General features: G+C 51.2%; 1 protein-coding gene across 1 annotated transcript; it reads right to left on the bottom strand.

Annotated features, from left to right (window-relative positions):
* Positions 1-14,684: 14,684 nt before the first annotated feature.
* Positions 14,685-14,891, bottom strand: Smim45 (small integral membrane protein 45). Its single transcript, XM_052160968.1, has one exon. It carries the CDS (start codon positions 14,889-14,891, stop codon positions 14,685-14,687), a length of 207 nt encoding a protein of 68 aa, XP_052016928.1.
* Between the last annotated feature and the right edge of the window lie 2,266 nt (positions 14,892-17,157).

Below are 17,157 nucleotides of genomic sequence, written 5' to 3'. Positions count from 1 at the left end.
CCGGGCCGGCCAGCTTTCCCTAAGGCAATCACGAGGGAAGAGGGCAGACAAGAACGAGGTCTCAGCTCTCCTCCTCCCAACCAGCAGGTGGCGCTGCCAGCCTGCGGGAACCCTAATTTGAGGGCCTGTTGAGTCATTGGGGGAGTTTGTGTTTTCCTATAGCCCAAGGCTTTCACCTGCTACCGATTGACACACACCTCATACAGCTGCCCATTCAGCGGCCACAATATGGGCACTGACATCAAAGAACTTGCCCTTGATATCAGAGAACCCAGGATGGAGTTTAGCTCTCTCTTTTCTTGGGTAGGAGGGTGGCCGCTCTCCCTGGACAGCTCTGTGAAGGTTACATACGTATTCAAGGACCCTGGAGGAAGGCAATCTGCCTGTCTCTTGCAGAAACCACCATAGAAACCAAAACAAGAATCCAGGTGTATGGGTCAGAGGCTGAGGGATGTCCAGATGACCTGAGGACAGAGTCTGAACCAGGGGTTCCTACACCACACCAGGAAAGAGCCCCTGAGCCAGACTAGTGCTGGGCAGAGACATTTGGGGGAAGCCTGGATAGAGTGGATGTCAGCTTAAGGAAGCTGTGCCTGGCATCAGGCAGCTCCTAAGGACAACCCACAGTGAGAAGGGCAAGCCTCCTTTTGAAAGACCCAGCCCAGGGCTCCCAGACTGTGCACAGCAGGGTAGATATAAGGCGGAAGGCAGACAAGGCCCAGGCAAAGCTGCAAAGGTGTTCGGGTCCTGCGAGACAGCCTGGCCCCCTCTGCTCTTCGGAACAACCGTTCAAAGACAGGTCGAAGGGGAAGTGTTGGGAATGGATCTGACAGTAGTCGATCTGTGGGGCGTGACTGAAGAACTCCATGTCTGGGCAGTGGGTCAGGGATGGAGTTGGAAAAGAATGTCCCGGGGCAGGGAGTTGAGAGAAAAATGGGTCCCCAGCTCGATGCCCCAGTGCCAGGTAATCTGGACAGGTGAACCATCCGACCCAAGGTGGTCTCCAGGGTCCCCAGGTGGCTGGCTGGTGCCGCCTCTGAGACAAAGTTATTCCCATTACTTTCAACATCACAGACTGCTGCTTGGGGGTTGGGGGCAGGTGATGATCTGAGTGTAAGGGCTGACAGAGCAGCATGTTATGTTAACCGTCTCTCTGAAGTTTGGAACAGGAGAAGCAGGAAGCGTGGGACCCTCATTCTGCCTTAAGGGATTGCGCTCAACCCATCATCTCTGACGGAGTAGCTGTCCAGCCTCTTCCCCATTTGACCTGTCCCTGCCTCTCTGACCTCTCTCGCTCATTGTTCCCAGCACAGGCACCTGGGCACGCCATGTTCACACTGCACTTACCCAGAAGCCCAAGGACAAGAATTTCTGAGGTCACCTTGTTCTTGTGTCACTAGATCCCTGCCTCCTCAATGAGCCCCGTGTCCCGTGAACACCTTAGTCCTACCCTCCACACACACACACACACACACACACACACACACACAGCCACAAAAACATACACGCACACCTACCTGGATCAGAAGACAGAAAAGAGACCCCTGGTTTTTCAGTCAAGGACGCTGGACCTCCTGTAGGCCCCACCCCCTCCTCTGCACCCAGAGCTTAGCCATACGGCCAGGCTCAGAGACTTCTCTTCTCTGGGTCCTCTCTCGAGCTTTCTCTAAGCCTCCCGATCACAGTCCACAAACCGGGGCCCAATTCTCCCCTGGCCTGTCCCTCTAGCTATGTCCCCAGCAGCTGGGCTGGGCTCTGGGGCCTGGAGGCGCTGGCCTCTCGAGAGTGGGTGGCAGTGAATGGCTGCTCTGAGTCTCTGGAATCCTTCAGAGCTATGGGCGTCAGCCAGCTGAGCTGCTCTAAACACAGCCACCCAGGGAGGGGATGGCCCACGTGTTCTTGTCCCCAAGACGGACCCTTGAGAAGTCTCACCAGTAAGAGGGAACTGAGCTACTCCAACAGTGATGTCGCTGTTTGTCCCATGCCCTCCTGCTTTCCCTTTGCAGCTTTGCTGACCCCAGGGTGATCAGTGTCCTTACTCCTGAGAGCATGCTTCATGTTGGGATGTCTGAGCACGCATCTGTACCCTTCGAATCCATTCTGTGACACCCGCTTGCTTCAGACAGATCCTCTACTAAGTAAGACTCAGGGCATGAAGACAGCCAGCCCCCGGCCAGACCTCAAAGAAATCCACAGACCTACCCAAGCTGTCGCTGGCAAGGCAGATTCTCAGCCGCCTCTGGCCACTGGGCTGAGATAAGTCCCCGTTGCTGTGTTCCCCAGCACTGGGCGGCTCTGCCCCACAATGGTATAAGAAGGATAGTGGCAGGGAGAGTCTCCATTGGCTGAGTACTTACTCGGTGCCAGGGACTGAGCCAGGCTGGGGAGACTCAGGGTCTTCTGGAAGAGCTGGGCATGTAAGCAGATCCTCACGGTGCCAGCCACAGAGCGCATGCCACAGACATGCCCTAAACACTCATTCTGAGCCAGGAGCTAAGCAAACGGTTCCCTTGGCCCCGCCCTACCCATCGTCTTGTTGCTTCCTTTTTGCCAATGAGGACGCCATACTCCTCAACACTGTGGGATCCGGCCTGCTTTCCTATGAGCTGCTTGCTCTCCTTGGCGAGTGAGCTTCTGGCCTGGTCAATAGAACTTTCTGTGATAATGGAAATGTTCTATATGTCCACTGTCCAATAAAATAGCCACCAGCCACAGGTGGCTCCCAAGCACTTACCATTATTCTATGATGACCAAGGACATGGATTTTTTTTTTCAATTTTATTTCATTTGAATGTATATCTACCATACTGGGCAGCCCAGTTCTGAAAGACGCAGATCTTCTTCTTCTCTGGATCCAGGGCCTGACAAGAATCACTCAGTATGTTTCTGCACAGTGACTGAATGGTGGACGTGTGGGCCCAGGATCCTCTCCTCTCCTGATCCATTCTCTCCCCTCCAAGCCTTAGGTTTCCATAGCTGGCTATGCCCTGGTTACCAGGCAACCTGCAAGAAATCACAGTGGAGGGGGAGGGGCGCTGTCTGAGTTCTTTCCCTCCCTACGTGTTTTGAGCTCCCACCACCACCACCACCAAGGAAAGAAAATCACCCTGAACAGCCTGGGATGACGGCTATGTGGGGCCTTCCACTGCTCTATTACCTCCTGGAGATCCAGCAGCCAGGGCTGAAATCAGGGGCCCTAGGTTCTCCTTGCCTGACTACTCATTATAAGACCTGTTAGGCCAGGAGGTGGTCGCGCATGCCTTTATTCCCAGCACTGGGAGGTAGAGGCGGGCGTCAGAGCAAGTTAGGACAGTCAGGGCTATACAGAGAAACCCTGTCTCAAGAAAGAAAAAGAAAAAAACAAAATGAAAAATGAAACCAACAACAAAACCCTCCTAGGTCTCAGCTGTCTTCTCAGTTAGAGATTAGCTGCCCTGAAGTGATTTCTTCCAGCCTGAAGATCTAGAATCCACCCCTCCTCCCTCCCGTCAGAGCAAGCCCAACGTCTCATCCATCTCTGTCCTTCGCCTGCTGGTCTACCTCCTTTCTCTCCAGCGTCGACTAGCTCTGAGGAAGCTTCTTAGCATTTTTCCATCTGCAGCTGTAGCCAAGACGTTTGGACTCGACTTGATGTCAGGTATATGGGTATATAATACAGTAAATCGAGTGCTTACCGATAATAATTCAAAGGAATTGATTCATTTTGCCTGGGGATTGCTGCAGTGACAGAGCTCTCAGCTAGCATGCAGAAAACTCTGAGTTCAGTCCCCCAGCCACAAGAATGACAAAACAAAACGCCAAATAGATAACATTAACTCGAAAAAGAAATTTATTTTAAAATAATTTTTTGATGCTCGTAAGATTTTACCATTTGTTAAAGACCAAGGCAGATTTGCATACTGGTAAGACAGAGACAAGCTCCTTTGTTTATACGTAACTAAATTTTAGCTGTTTACCTGCTATGGTAGAATGTAAAGTATCATCAGAGGTTTGTAGAACTGACAGATATTTTGATTTTATGATTGGCAATGCCAAGAGTGCCATTTTGTGTAAATTAAAATAGTAGCAGAGGACATGTGTTCAGAAATTGTTAGAAATGTGTTTCCCTACCCCCAAGTCAGATTTCCCTTAATCTTCTTCTAAGACTCTAGACAGCAACTGAGGCAGATGTTTTTGCTTTAGATGGGGTCTCACATATACCAAGTTGGCCCCAGATTTCCCAGAATGGCCTTGAACTGGTGTCCTTGGGCCTCCAGTGGTGGTGGCTGGGGTTACGGGCGAGCTGTGCCACTCCTGGGTTATGCACAGCTATGGATTGAGCTTAGTTTCTACTTAGCCCGTGAGGAGCAGCAGGAGGAAATGCTGACTTCATTTTCCATCACTAAACCGCTCTGTTTCCATATTAGCAGCAAAGACACTACAATTTACAAAGTACCATAGTCTCTGTGAGCTTCTAGGTGGCATTGCTCGGTGTATGCCATGCATGGGTCAAAGTGTGCCCATCCAATGTTCAATACCAATACACAAGAGTTGGCAGAAACAGCCCGGATTCATTTGGAGTTTGATAATTTTGGGTTGTTGTGCATTCAGAAACCTCTTGCTGTTGCCCAGTTTTCTCTGCTCCCACAATTATTTTCTGGTGGACACCCACAGTTTTTCGAATGCAGGGGCTTAGCCAAGTTCACTGCTGCCCCACCCCCACCACCCACCACCCCAGTCCCCAACAATTACAAACTTGTGTTCAGCTGCCCTCTAGTGGCCAAAATGATAATGTGCATCTGTGCACTTTCCCATCAAAACCTGAGAAGCTTGCAAGTGACCTCCAAGGACAGACACTTCCACTCCAATCAGGTGGCCTCCCTGACAAAGGGCACATGCTATGATAGCTCTCAAACTTGCACGTTCTGCAGCCACATGAATCTGAATATCCCTTTGTCTTTCTGAGACCCACGTTGTTCTGAAATAGGGGTTGGTGTCTCATGGGTGACAGACTATTCCAAAACTTAGGGGCTGTGACACCAAGGACTAGTTTCTCATTCATGACTCCTCCTGTCCACAACTCACCCACGTCACCCTCCCTCTAGCACCCTCCAGGTCATTGCCAGGGATTGTGACAAACTGAAGATTAATGAATCCCCCTTACCAGCCACTAAAGGCTTTGACCTAATTAGAACTCGTTAGCCAGAGCTAGCTAGCTGGGACACCCGCTACGAGAAGGTAGGAAGGTAAACTTCTCTGGCGCACTGAGAGCTGAGGAGCCAGGACTGTTTGGTGTGGAGACATTTTCTGGTAGCTTTAAAAGTGACCTCAGGGGCTGGAGAGATGGCTCAGTGGTTAAGGGCACTGACTGCTCTTCCAGAGGTCCTGAGTTCAAATTCCAGCAACCACATGGTGGTTCACAACAATCTGTAATGGGGATCCGATGCCACCTTCTGGTATGTTTGAATACAGCTACAATATACTTACATACATGAAATATGAAATAAATAAATCTTAGAGAGAGAGAGAGAGAGAGAGAGACCTCTGGGAGGCTCTAAGTCTTTGCCGTCACTGCACTCACTCCATGGAAGCCAGGAAAACTGACTCCCTGGAGGCAGTTAGCCTGGCCACTGGTGGATGGTGTGCCTAGCGTCCAAGACATTAAATCCAGCCATAAACATACACACACACATACATGCAAGCCCACGCACATACTCACACACAAGCATACACATACACACTTACACATGCACACACATTTGCATACACACAGTTGCAGCCTTGGAATTTCTATTTTCTTGCCTATTTACCACCCCGTGGTTTCTTTCGAGTACCATGAACCCGTGGAAAGCTACTCAAAGCCACGGTCACACAGTAAAAGCGTGGGCTCTCAGATCTCCGTACTTCAACTTCTAATGGCGAGAGGGAGGAGGTCTACCGACCTAAGTCCTCCAGAAAGATTGTTAACGGGGATTGTGGCCACCATGTGTGCCTGTTCGTGTGTGCGCACACATGTGTGTGCTGTGCATGCATGGATATCTGTCTGCATAGAGAGGTCAGAAGTCAATGTTGGTTGTCTTCCTCAAACGCTTGCCGCCTTGTTTTCTCAGACAGAGTCTCTCAGTGAGCAAGGAGCTCATTGATTTAGCTAGGGTGCCTGCCCAGTGAACGCCGGGGACCTCACATCTCTGCCTCGCTCCTACCAAGAGTCCGGGTACACTTGACCTTTATGTGGGGGCTGGGAAGCCCGCTCATGCTTACATGGCTAGCGGTTCACCAACGGAGTATTTTCCGGATCACCAACGGAGTATTTTCCGGATCACCAACGGAGTATTTTCCCAGCCCCGCGGCCATCGTTTGTTGGTTTCTTTGTGGGTTTTTGTTTTGGTTTGGTTTGGTTTGGTTTGGTTTTTGGTTTTTCGACACAGGGTTTCTCTGTGTAGCTCTGGCTGTCCTGGAATTCACTCTGTAGACCAGGCTGGCCTCGAACTCAAGAAATCCCCCTGCCTCTGCCTCCCAAGTGCTGGGATTAAAGGCATGCGCCACCACTGTCTGACACTTTGTTGCATTTTCGAGACAGGGTTTCTCTGTGTAGCACTGGCTGCCCTGGAGCTCACTTCCTCTAATTCAGACATCCACCTGCCTCTGCCTCCTGAGCGCTGGGAGCAAAGGTGTGCGCCGCCATGCCATGCGGGACTCCTGACGCCACCTTTCAAGGGCACTGAGAGTCTCCTCCCTCCCTCCCTCTCAGCCGCTCTTTTGGCCTCTCCAGCCTTCGAGCTCCAGCAGAGCAGTGGGGGAGGAACAAAGAGAAGCCTGTCCCGCCCTCTCGACTGGAATCTGAACATCGCAGCCATTCCCACTCGGGACCCTGCGCACCCACCCCGGCAAGCCCGGCCAGTCCCTGGGACTCCACAAAATCTCCTAAAGCAGCTGGGGAAAAAATCCCCTGCAATCTCAGTCTCCAGGGTTCCCCGCAGAACACCAGGCCTACTGGCCGCTATGCTGAGACACCTCCCCATGACGTGTCAATAAATCACACACAGACCAGGGCAGGAATAAGTTGCTGATGGGGTCAGAAGTGACAAGTTCATCAGGTTTTCTCCTTGGTCTAAGCTGTCTTGAAAAGCCACCCTCCAGCCGGGCACTTGGGAGGCAGAGGCAGGCGGATTTCTGAGTTTGAGGCCAGCCTCGTCTACAGAGTGAGTTCCAGGACAGCCAGGGCTACACAGAGAAACCCTGTCTCGAAAAAACCAAATCTAAAAAACCAAAAAGAAAAGAAAAGGAAAGGAAAGGAAAGGAAAGGAAAGGAAAGGAAAGGAAAGGAAAGGAAAGGAAAGGAAAGGAAAGGAAAGGCCACCATCCAGCTGGGTGGTGGCGGCAGCACACACTAATCCCAGCCCTTAGGAGGCAGAGGCAGGTGGATCTCTTGAGTTCGAGGCCAGCCTGGTCTCCAGATGGAGCTCTAGAACAGCCAGAGCTACATAGAGAAACCCTGTCATGGAGGAAAGAACAACAGCAGCACAAAGGGGTGGAGAAAGAAGAAAGGAAGGAAGGAAGGAAGGAAGGAAGGAAGGAAGGAAGGAAGGAAGGAAGGAAGGAAGGAAGGAAGGGAAGAAGGAAGGGAAGAAGGAAGGAAGAAGGGAAGAAAGGAAGGAAGAAGGGAAGAAAGGAAGGGAAGAAGGAAGGAAGAAAGGAAGGAAGGGAAGAAGGAAGGAAGGAAAAGGAAGGAAGAAAGGAAGAAAGGAAGGGAAGAAGGAAGGAAGGGAAGAAGGAAGGAAGGAAGGAAGGAAGGAAGGGAAGAAGGAAGGAAGGAAGGAGAAGGAAAAGGAAGGAAGGGAAGGAGAGAGGAAAGTAAAGCCACCCTCCGGTCTCCACTCACAGGTGTACCCCATGCTCTGGCCTCGTGACACCACCCAGCTCTCAGGAGGTCCCCTAGGGACACCACAGCTTTTGCTGGCATATTCCCCTTCCTTTCAAGGAAAACTCTTATGCAACCTTCAAAGCCCATCCTCCTGATCACTTCCTAGGGCAAGCCTTCCTTGGCAGGCCCCTGTGGAGACTCTACAATCATGTTTTCAGTTCCCCTCAGCTTTGACCACTGTTATCTTTCCATTCATCCTGGGTTTTTTTGTTTGTTTGTTTGCTTGTTTGGTTTGGTTTTTGTTTTTGTTTTTGTTTTTGTTTTTGTTTTTTAGCTCTTTGCAGTTAGGGGCAACATGGGGTCTTTACAGTCTCCGTGCTGGAATGAGTGTGGGGTCAGAGTAGGTTCTGACTTGCCTCTGTAGCTAACTGACATGCCTTGGCTATATAATATTTTCTTCCCCCCATGACTTCCTTAACAATTGTGACCACCAGTGAAGTGGTCTTGCAGATATGATGTGCAAGTAAACAGATGTCAATCCAGGTGGTGGCGATGGGCACCTTTAATCCCAGAGTTCTGAGTTCAAGGCCAACCTGATCTACAAAAAGAGTTCCAGGATAGTCAGAGCTACACAGAGAAACCCTGGAGAGAGAGAGAGAGGGAGAGAGAGAGAGGGGGAGAGAGAGAGAGAGAGAGAGAGAGAGAGAGAGAGAGAGAGAAGGAAAGAAAAGAAGAAAAAAGAAACAGGTGTCTACAGAACAGATAACACACGCTGAGCCTGGGGCCAGGTGCCGGGAGGGGGACTCATCTTTGACACCAGTGCCTAGCACACAGAAATGCTCGGTGGATTCAGGAAACTTGTCTGGGGTACGCCTCTTACATCCCCACTGTTGCTGCGTTTCCTGTTCTCAGGCCCTGGCTTCAGGGCCCTCTCTGCCCTGTCCTCTGGCAGATGCCCAGGCAGATGGAAAGACTCTGCCTTCCCCAGTACTGGCCAGTGGCTGGTGGCCACGCCGCCTAACCCTGTAAGACCTGCTGAGGATTCAGTGGACTCTGCTGCTCTAACTATCCCACCGGAGACATGTCTTTCCACTGTTTAGAGGCAGAAAACATACCTTTCACGAAGAGTCGCTCCCTATTGAGTATAAAAGAATTGGATGACAAGGATGATGAGGATGATACTTCCTTGCTGCTTCTCTTTTGTCTCTGGCTGTCAAAAAACTCGAGGATAAAAATAACAGTATTACAGCCAGAATGTGTATTTCAAGATTCTTCTGCCTCTACCTCTCAAGGTGCTGGCTTATAAGAATATGCCATTATAGCCAGCTTATAGCCTAATAATTGTATACAAAGCATTGTGCACACAAGGCAAGCATTCTGAGCAACAGAGCTACCCAGCCCAGGTCAGGTGCTATCCCTTGCAAAATCCTGATGCTGGAATTTTACCAAACCATAGTGAGCTGAGCGCCACTCGTCTCCTGACACACCGGCGTGTGCACGCATGAGAGGGATCTATGTGAAACCATCATAGCGTGTGCACGCATGAGAGGGATCTGTGTGAAACCATCATAGCGTGTGCACGCATGAGAGGGATCTGTGTGAAACCATCATAGGTTCTTTCTGGAAAGACAGGATATGAAAAATTCATTTATGAACCAGGGCCCACGGTGAGATCAGCAGGAGGTCCAGATCTGAGATGAGAAGGCGTGATGACCCTCCTGGCTTTGGAACACTAGGTGGTGGACACTGGACAGAGGCAGCGGCGGCAGCTGTTCTGGGAGCCTGGCTACCTAGGAGACTCTGGTCGGACCCCAGCCAAGCACAGTGTCACACCCAGAGCCAGGGATTTCACACTTCAGACCCAGAGTACCTTGAATTCTATTTTTAAAGGTGTCAGAAATGAGGTTCTAAAGTGAAACCTCCTGACTTGCGAATGCTGGCAACCAATAGCATCTTTTCAAAGCACTGCTCTGAATAAACCAGACTTGCCTGCAGGCCACATTGGGGCTCTTCTGGTCAAGCCCAGTCTACTCCCAAAGGATCTGTTTGGTATGGCAGGGTGACTAGTGGGTGACTTTAGTGTTCTTTCTGGAACCTACCTTCCCCGCCCCAAGACAATCTGAGAGAGCTGCCCTGTTCTGAGGCAGCTCAAGGCCAGGGCGCGTTGTCAGTCAGCCCCAGTGAGCCTGAAGAAGCAACCTGCCGCCATCTTCCACTTAAAAGCCATCTTATAGTAAAGGGGAACTAGGCTCGCCCCTGCTTATGATTAAATCTGTCTCTGGAGGATCAGGCTATGCCCCACTTGTAACTTTAACTACGAATGGCTCTGCACTGCCTGTTCCAGGCAACAGCAACTGTTGTCTTTGTTTCAAAGATATTTGCAATTGTCTTGCAACCCTAAAGTTTATATGGCCCCCTATCACTACTTTATTATGACTGCCTGTAGTGATAGCCTTGTCTTGATGGCTGTGTTCTGCTCCTGTAGCCCCGCCCATTTTCCCCCATTTAGAAACCCCCTCCCCTAAGATGTAAAGCCTTGTCTTCTTCACATCTGACGCTGACCCCTTGAACCCCTCTTTAGGGGGACACAGCCCGTGTACATGATAAAAAAAAAAAAAGCTTGCTTTAATTAACTTGGCCATGATGATTTGAGTGGGCGGTCTTTCTCCTCTTATCTTTGGGATTAAAGCCCCAGATCCAAGCTGGACCATGTGTAGGGCCCTGAGCCATATTAAGAAAATGGGTTCAAAAATGGGCGCTTGACCTAGGATGAGGGCTAAGTCCCTTTCCTGGGTTATTGGCACTTCAGGGAGAGCCTAGAGCAGGTGAGCATGTCTGGTGGCTGGCAATATGAGGCAGAAAAAAATCTGCTGGTGTGGACACCAGGTGTGGTGGCACATGCCCGTCATCCCAAGAGGAGATTCAGGAGTTCAAATCCAGCATCAGCTCAATAATTTAAAACAAACTGAGGCTGAAGGAGACCCTAGTGCGATGACAGAGGGGAGGGAAGGTGGGAAATAGAAAAAGCTGGCATTAGCTGACTCTCACCCCCATAGTGAGAGGACAATGGCTGATTTTAAAAGGTGCGAAGAAGCAAGAATAGAAGGTTGTCAGAGAGGACCAGGGTGTGGCTCAGGGGTAGAGACCTCTCCTAGCAAGAATAAGGCCCCCCAGCTCCCATCTCTCCCATCTCTAAGGTGTGGGGGAGGGGAATCCTACAGGGCCTGGGCACTTGGAAGGCAGGGTCAGGTGCTTGAGACTACCCTGGTCTACAGAGCAAGTTCCAGGATCGTCAGGGATACACAGAGAAAGCCTGGCTCCAAAATAAAATAAAATAAAATAAAATAAAATAAAATAAATCCTCCAGGATCCACCTAGTTCTAGAGAGCTTGAATGAACTCCTGTTAACTTTTATGTAAAGAACCAGAGTTCACAATGTTCTCTGGTCCCTCCCTTCCTCGCCCAGGCTGGGGAGATGGATTTCTGCTCTAGAAGCCACTACTCCCGTCATGCGCATGGCGCAGGCTCAGGCCCTTGGAACCCTGAACAAAGGCAACCGTAGAGGTGGGTCTGGTGCTGCTTGCCTTCAGATGCTAGATTCTGTACTCCGAGATCTGGCCACTCCAAGACAAGCAGATCCTCATGGACACCAACTTTTGTTGTGTAAACTTTGCCCCCCAAGTTATCCAGGACTGGTTGATGAGGACACCTACAGCCTGGGCTGGGCAGAAGAGACCGGGCAGAGAAAAGGGTACTGGGCTTGGGGGGGAGGGTCTCAGGAGAAAAGAGAGAAAATCGAGGGGAAAAGAGGAAGGAGTGGGGGTGGCTGGGTGGGACATGGCAGTGTGTCAGCGTTGCTAATGGGGAAGCAGACAAAATGGCACCAAGGGTTGGCATCTGCCCAGCTCTAGTGATTTAAGGCTTATTATAAATATAAAGGTTTTCTGTCTTTTATTTGGGAACTAAATGATCAAAGGCGAGATAGGAACCCCTGAATAATATTTACAACAGACAGCACTGAGCTTCAGGTCCTGGCTTCATACCTTCACACCTCTTGCTAATTAGATTATCACACACACACACAAATGTCACAAGGGACTTGTGACACCAGAAGCCTCAAATGTCAGAAGTATAACCTGTAGGCAAGAGATTTTTAAAATATACAAGAGCCTGGCATTGCAGAAGAAACTGAGGTGACACAGGGTGTGGAAGTAGGCTGGCCCCTGTGATTTTGTGAGGTGATCTGACAAGCATGGGAAGGACTCTGACCTCTAAGAGATTCTTACAGAGCCCACCCACCTGCTGGTCTCTCTGACACACCCTGCCTGCCCACAGCCCATATTCAGACCCTAGCTCTCAAGTTCACCAAAATCTAGGAATTGCTGTCCACACAGCCTGCCCTCCGACTTCCAGTCCCTCACTCAAGTAGCAGGAAAGACGGTGACCCTAAATGACCTGGCTCTCTGTTCCTCAAGCTTGTTTCCTCTCCTTCACCCATCCAGCATCCTTCCTTCTTCCTTCCTTCCTTCCTTCCTTCCTTCCTTCCTTCCCTAGAGTCACCTTCAACTATAGGACCAGCTCACCTCTGGCTCCAGCAGTCTAACCAATCAGGGTATCCCAACCAGAGCTCACATGCTTTGGGGACCAATAAGAATCTACCTTCAGAACTTTCTCACCTTTAAGAGACTGCCTCACGTTCCTCATCTTTTTTGTTCTAGAAGATTTTTTTTTTGTTGTTGTTGTTTGTTTTTTCAAGACAGGGTTTCTCTCTATAGCCCTGACTGTCCTGGAACTCACTCTGTAGACCAGGCTGGCCTCGAACTCAGAAATCTGCCTGCCTCTGCCTCCCAAGTGCTGGGATTAAAGGCATGTGCCACCACCACCCAGCTTGTTCTAGAAGATTCTTAATTGAGTTTTGTTTTGTTTTGTTTTAAGACAGGGTCTCCATAGGCCATGGTGGTTCACCCCTTTAATCCCAGTATTTGGGAAGTAGAGCCAGATCTCCATGAGTTTGAGGTCAGCCTGATCTACAGAGTGAGTTCCAAGACAGCTAAGGCTACACAGAGGAACTAAACCAACCAACCAACCAACTAAAACAAAAAGACAGGCCCTCCCAGTGTAGCTCTGGATGCTTTGAAATTTACAGAGATCCACCTACCTCTGCCCCCTGACTGCTGGGATTAAAAGCATGCACCCCCACTCCCAGTCCTAACTGGACTTTTTAACTGGACACACAGTCACCCAGCTCAAGACTACATTCCCCAGACTCCCTTGCAGCTAGGATAGCCACGTGTTTAAATATCAAGCAGAGAAGATACATAGTTACCATCACCAGAGAGTCCTCCAGAGAAGCATCAGCTCCCTGCCTTCCACCCCACCCCCACCCCCATCTCCCTGATGCTGAGCTGCTCCGGTTGCCAGGAACCAACTCATGCTAAACAGGCAATGTCCCAAGTGTGGTAAAGCGAGGGCGGGTGGGGGGTGGGGTGTGCGGGAAGCCTTGGGGTCCCTGAATGGAAATGAACACCAAACCAGCCTTGAGCACTCTCTCTGTGTTTACACCTGCTGTTTTGCATCTTAGTGATTAATTTTCTCTCCTAGCCTGTCCTCTCCTCCAGGGACTCCAGTGAGCACGTGTCCCCAGGAACTGGAGAGACAGAACAAGCTCTTCCAGTGGACTCAAGTTTGGCTCCCAAAATCCATGTCAGGAGGCCAGCCACCACCTGTAACTCCAGTCCTCTCTCTCCCTGCAGGTACTTGGAGACATTTAGCGCAACTTCTAGTGGGGTAGCCTGCCAGATGCTAACCATCTTCCTACGGTCATAGGACACTCCCCTGCCCATAACCAACAATGGCCGGGGCTGTCGGCTGAGAATCTCTGCTCACCTTTGCAGCGATTTGGTGTTACCATCTCCAATGCAGGGACCCCCTAAGCTGTTGTGTTTTTCACAAAGACCCACTTTGATAAAGAATAACCCTGCAAAGGTAGCCGTGGAACCTTTATTAGTGTCGGAGAAATGAAGACGGAAGCCTCCGCGGGAGTGGGGGGTGGGGTGAGGGAGGGAGGGAGGCTTCAGTTTGTATGCAAAGTCAAGTAATGAGACCTCTACACGGGGGAGCGTCCAGAATGGGCCGGCAGGAATAAGCTCAACCCTGGCAGCGCAGCATGGGACAGAGAGGGAGCGTGGGGCAGCCTAGGGCAAAGGGTGGAACCTGCCGTGGATAGTCCTCCCTCTGACCCACAGAGCCCATTATCCCCTCCACTGCCTGCTCTGCCAGGGGCCCCACCCTCTCCTCTCTCCTCCTCTCCTCCCCGTCCCTCCCTCCCTCTCCTCCCCCACCTCACGTGCGCACGCAGACAGGCACACCCTTCCCAAATCTTGTCCTTCTGCAAAAGCCAACATACACTATCACTAGTTCTAAGCCTGAGCCCTCAGAGGTGGGCGGGGCTGATCTATGGCAAGCCGGGATCCCGCTGAATTCGATCCTTTTCCTGGGTCAGCTTTGAGGGCAGTGCAGCTCAGCCGCCAGGCAGAGACGGGAGCAGAAAGCAACTGAGAGATCAGTGGGACAGTCAGTCATACCTGACTCCAGGTAGAGTGGCAGAGGGAAGGGCAGCGCAAAGGCACGGAGAGCTACTGAAGGATGTCCCCAGAGCTAGGAATGGAAGGCATGGGCGAACGGGCTCGACTCTGAGGTTTTTGATCTCGCAGCAGCAAATAAGATTCAAGTGCCTGGTTTCCACGGAAAGGGGCTTCCCTGGACAACTAGGACCTCTACTGGGCTGCAGATGGATGGATAGGAAGATCGAAGGAGTCGTCCTCTGTCAGCTTGGAGGGTCTCAGACTTCCGGGCCTCCGAAAGCCAGGTTGTCCCGCATCATCAGCGTCTTGCGGAGATCACGGTCCACCAGGGGGCGCTGCATGCGCCACTTGTGCGCCTCCTGCAGGCCAGGCTCGAAGTAGTAGATGCAGGCTCCAAAGCCCATCAGGATGAGGACGGAGATGACCAGGTAGACAGGCACAAACCAGTCCAGAAAGTGCGGCATGGCGCCGGCTTTGGCTGCCAAGACACAGACACGAGGACACAAGAAAGCTGCTTTGTAGTAACCACCCGAGAGAGCCACGCGCCTTCCCGCATCAGAGGGGGAGCGCCTAGGGGAGTAGGGGACAGTACCGAGCAGACTGCAGGGTGATTGAGCAGCTCAGGCCTTCCCCCTTCGGCACGCACCATGCTGCCCTCTTCACACGAGGACACTCAGCTCCTACTCATCCTTCAAGAAGGAGATCTATTAGCCAAGAGCTGCGCTGGCTCCAGGCCCCTTCTTAATGTGTGTGCTCTCGGACAAGTGGCCTAAGTCTGGACCTCGGCTTCCTCAGATGGACAGGGAAACCAGTACAACTCCAGCACAGGCTGTAAAGATGATTAATCCTTGCTGGGGGGAGGGGCGGGGCGGGGGAGGGCGTGCATGCGCAAAGCACTTGCTGAAAGAGGACAAGGCTCACAGGAGCCTCCTCGGCTCTCCTTACACCCTGAGGCCCCCGCTGAGCCTGCTCCTTACCAAAACCCCACCCACTCACACACACACACACACACACACACACACACACGAGGAAGACTTGGGGCCACAGGCAACTTGCAGCCTGGTGAACTTCCGGAGTTCAAACACTCATCCCCAGGGCACCTGATCTGTCATCAATAGAGTCTACACAGCAGAGTTTTGGGCCTATGAGGCCATATCACAGGTGCCATGTCACTTGGGTATGAACAGGGGTTCTCTGGCCGTAAATGGGAACGACAGCTCCTGAGTGGTAGGGACTCCGCAGCTGCTAAGTGGGTTAATGTGTGTAAGATTTTCCCATACCAGTGTCTGCCGTGTAAGGTGTTCTTACCCTCTGCCCTTCCGTTTTTCTTAGCTATAAAAAAGAGATTGAAACAGAACTCTCTTCCTAAGTCCGTTGTAAATCAAACTTAAGCATTTTCATTACGTGTTACTTATCACATCTGTGTGTGCGCTCACATGCGTGCTTGGATGGCAGTGTGTGCACAGGCATGAGGACGAGGGTCATAACATGAGTGTGGTGGTAGTGGGTAAACTCTCGGATGCTGAATTGTCCGTATAGGTCCTGCAGATTGAATTCAGGTTGCCAGGCAAGGCAGGACGTGACTCCAACTACTGAGCTGCCTCCCCAGACCCGGTTTTTTTCTCTTTGTTTTTAAACGTTTTCGTTGCACACCTATAATCTCAGCACCCCGGAGGCAGAGGCAGACGGATCTAAGAATTTGACGGATGCCAGCTTGGTCTACCGAGTGAGTTCTAGGACAGCCAGGCTACACCCTGTCTGGAAAAAAAAGAAAAGAAAATTTTAAAAATGGTTTTGAAACAGGGTCTCATATAGTCTAGGCTGGCCTCCGTGTGACAACAACCTTGCCCTTCTGCTCCTCCTGCCTTCTCCTTCCTAGCGCTGGGATAGCAGGCTGCCACACCGCGCCCGCCCGCCCGGCCTATGCAGTACTGGGAAGAAAACCCGGGGCTTCGCGCCGCCGGGCAGGCATTCTGTTAACCGGGTCCCCAGCTCCACTCTGTGGGTTTCAGACAGCGCCACCTCCGGCCAAGCCTGGCAATAATCAGCACTCCACCTGTGTCGGCGACTGTTACTTTGAAGAAGCCACAAGAAAGAACGCATGGAGCATAGAGCACCAGTCACAATAGTCACGTGACCCCAGGCTCCTTCGACTCTGTCCCTGTGGCTTAAATGAGAATAATTTCCACAGGCTCTTTGTGTGACCGCGTCGTCCCCCGCTGGTAGAGCTGTCTGGGAAGGATTAGGCGGTATGGCCTTGTTGGAGAAGATGGGTCACTGGGGGGGGGGGGGGGCGGGCAGCTTTGAGTTTTCAAAAGCCCACACCATTCCTAATCCCCCACTCCCACCTATGCATCAAAATGTGAGCTCTCAGGGGCTGGAGAGATGGCTCAACAGTCAAGAGCACTAACTGCTCTTCCAAAGGTCCTAAGATCAAATCCCAGCGACCACAGGGTGACTCATAAGCAACCATAATGAGATCCGATGTCCTTTTCTGGGGTGTCTGAAGACAGCTACAGTGTACTTACATATAATAAATCTTTAAAAAAAAAAGTGAGTTCTCAGCTGTCCTGTCGCCATGACCTTTCTCCACCTGCATGGTCTCTACCCTCTGAAACCAGGAGCCCAACTTACTTTCTAAGTTTCCTTGGTCATGATGGTTTTTTGTCACAGCAATAGAGAAGTGTGTGTGTGGTTGCATGTATGTGTGTGTGTGTGTCTGTCTGGGTC

The sequence above is a fragment of the Apodemus sylvaticus genome, chromosome 17 (genome assembly GCF_947179515.1).
Source record: "Apodemus sylvaticus chromosome 17, mApoSyl1.1, whole genome shotgun sequence".
Classification (NCBI taxonomy): Eukaryota; Metazoa; Chordata; class Mammalia; order Rodentia; family Muridae; genus Apodemus; species Apodemus sylvaticus.
The sequence above is the reverse complement of the archived record's forward strand: the minus strand, read 5'-3'. Positions and strand labels throughout refer to the sequence as shown.

Coding starts and splice junctions, on each gene's coding strand:
- Smim45 (XM_052160968.1), bottom strand. CDS start 14,891: ATGCCGCACTTTCTGGACTGGTTTGTGCCTGTCTACCTGGTCATCTCC.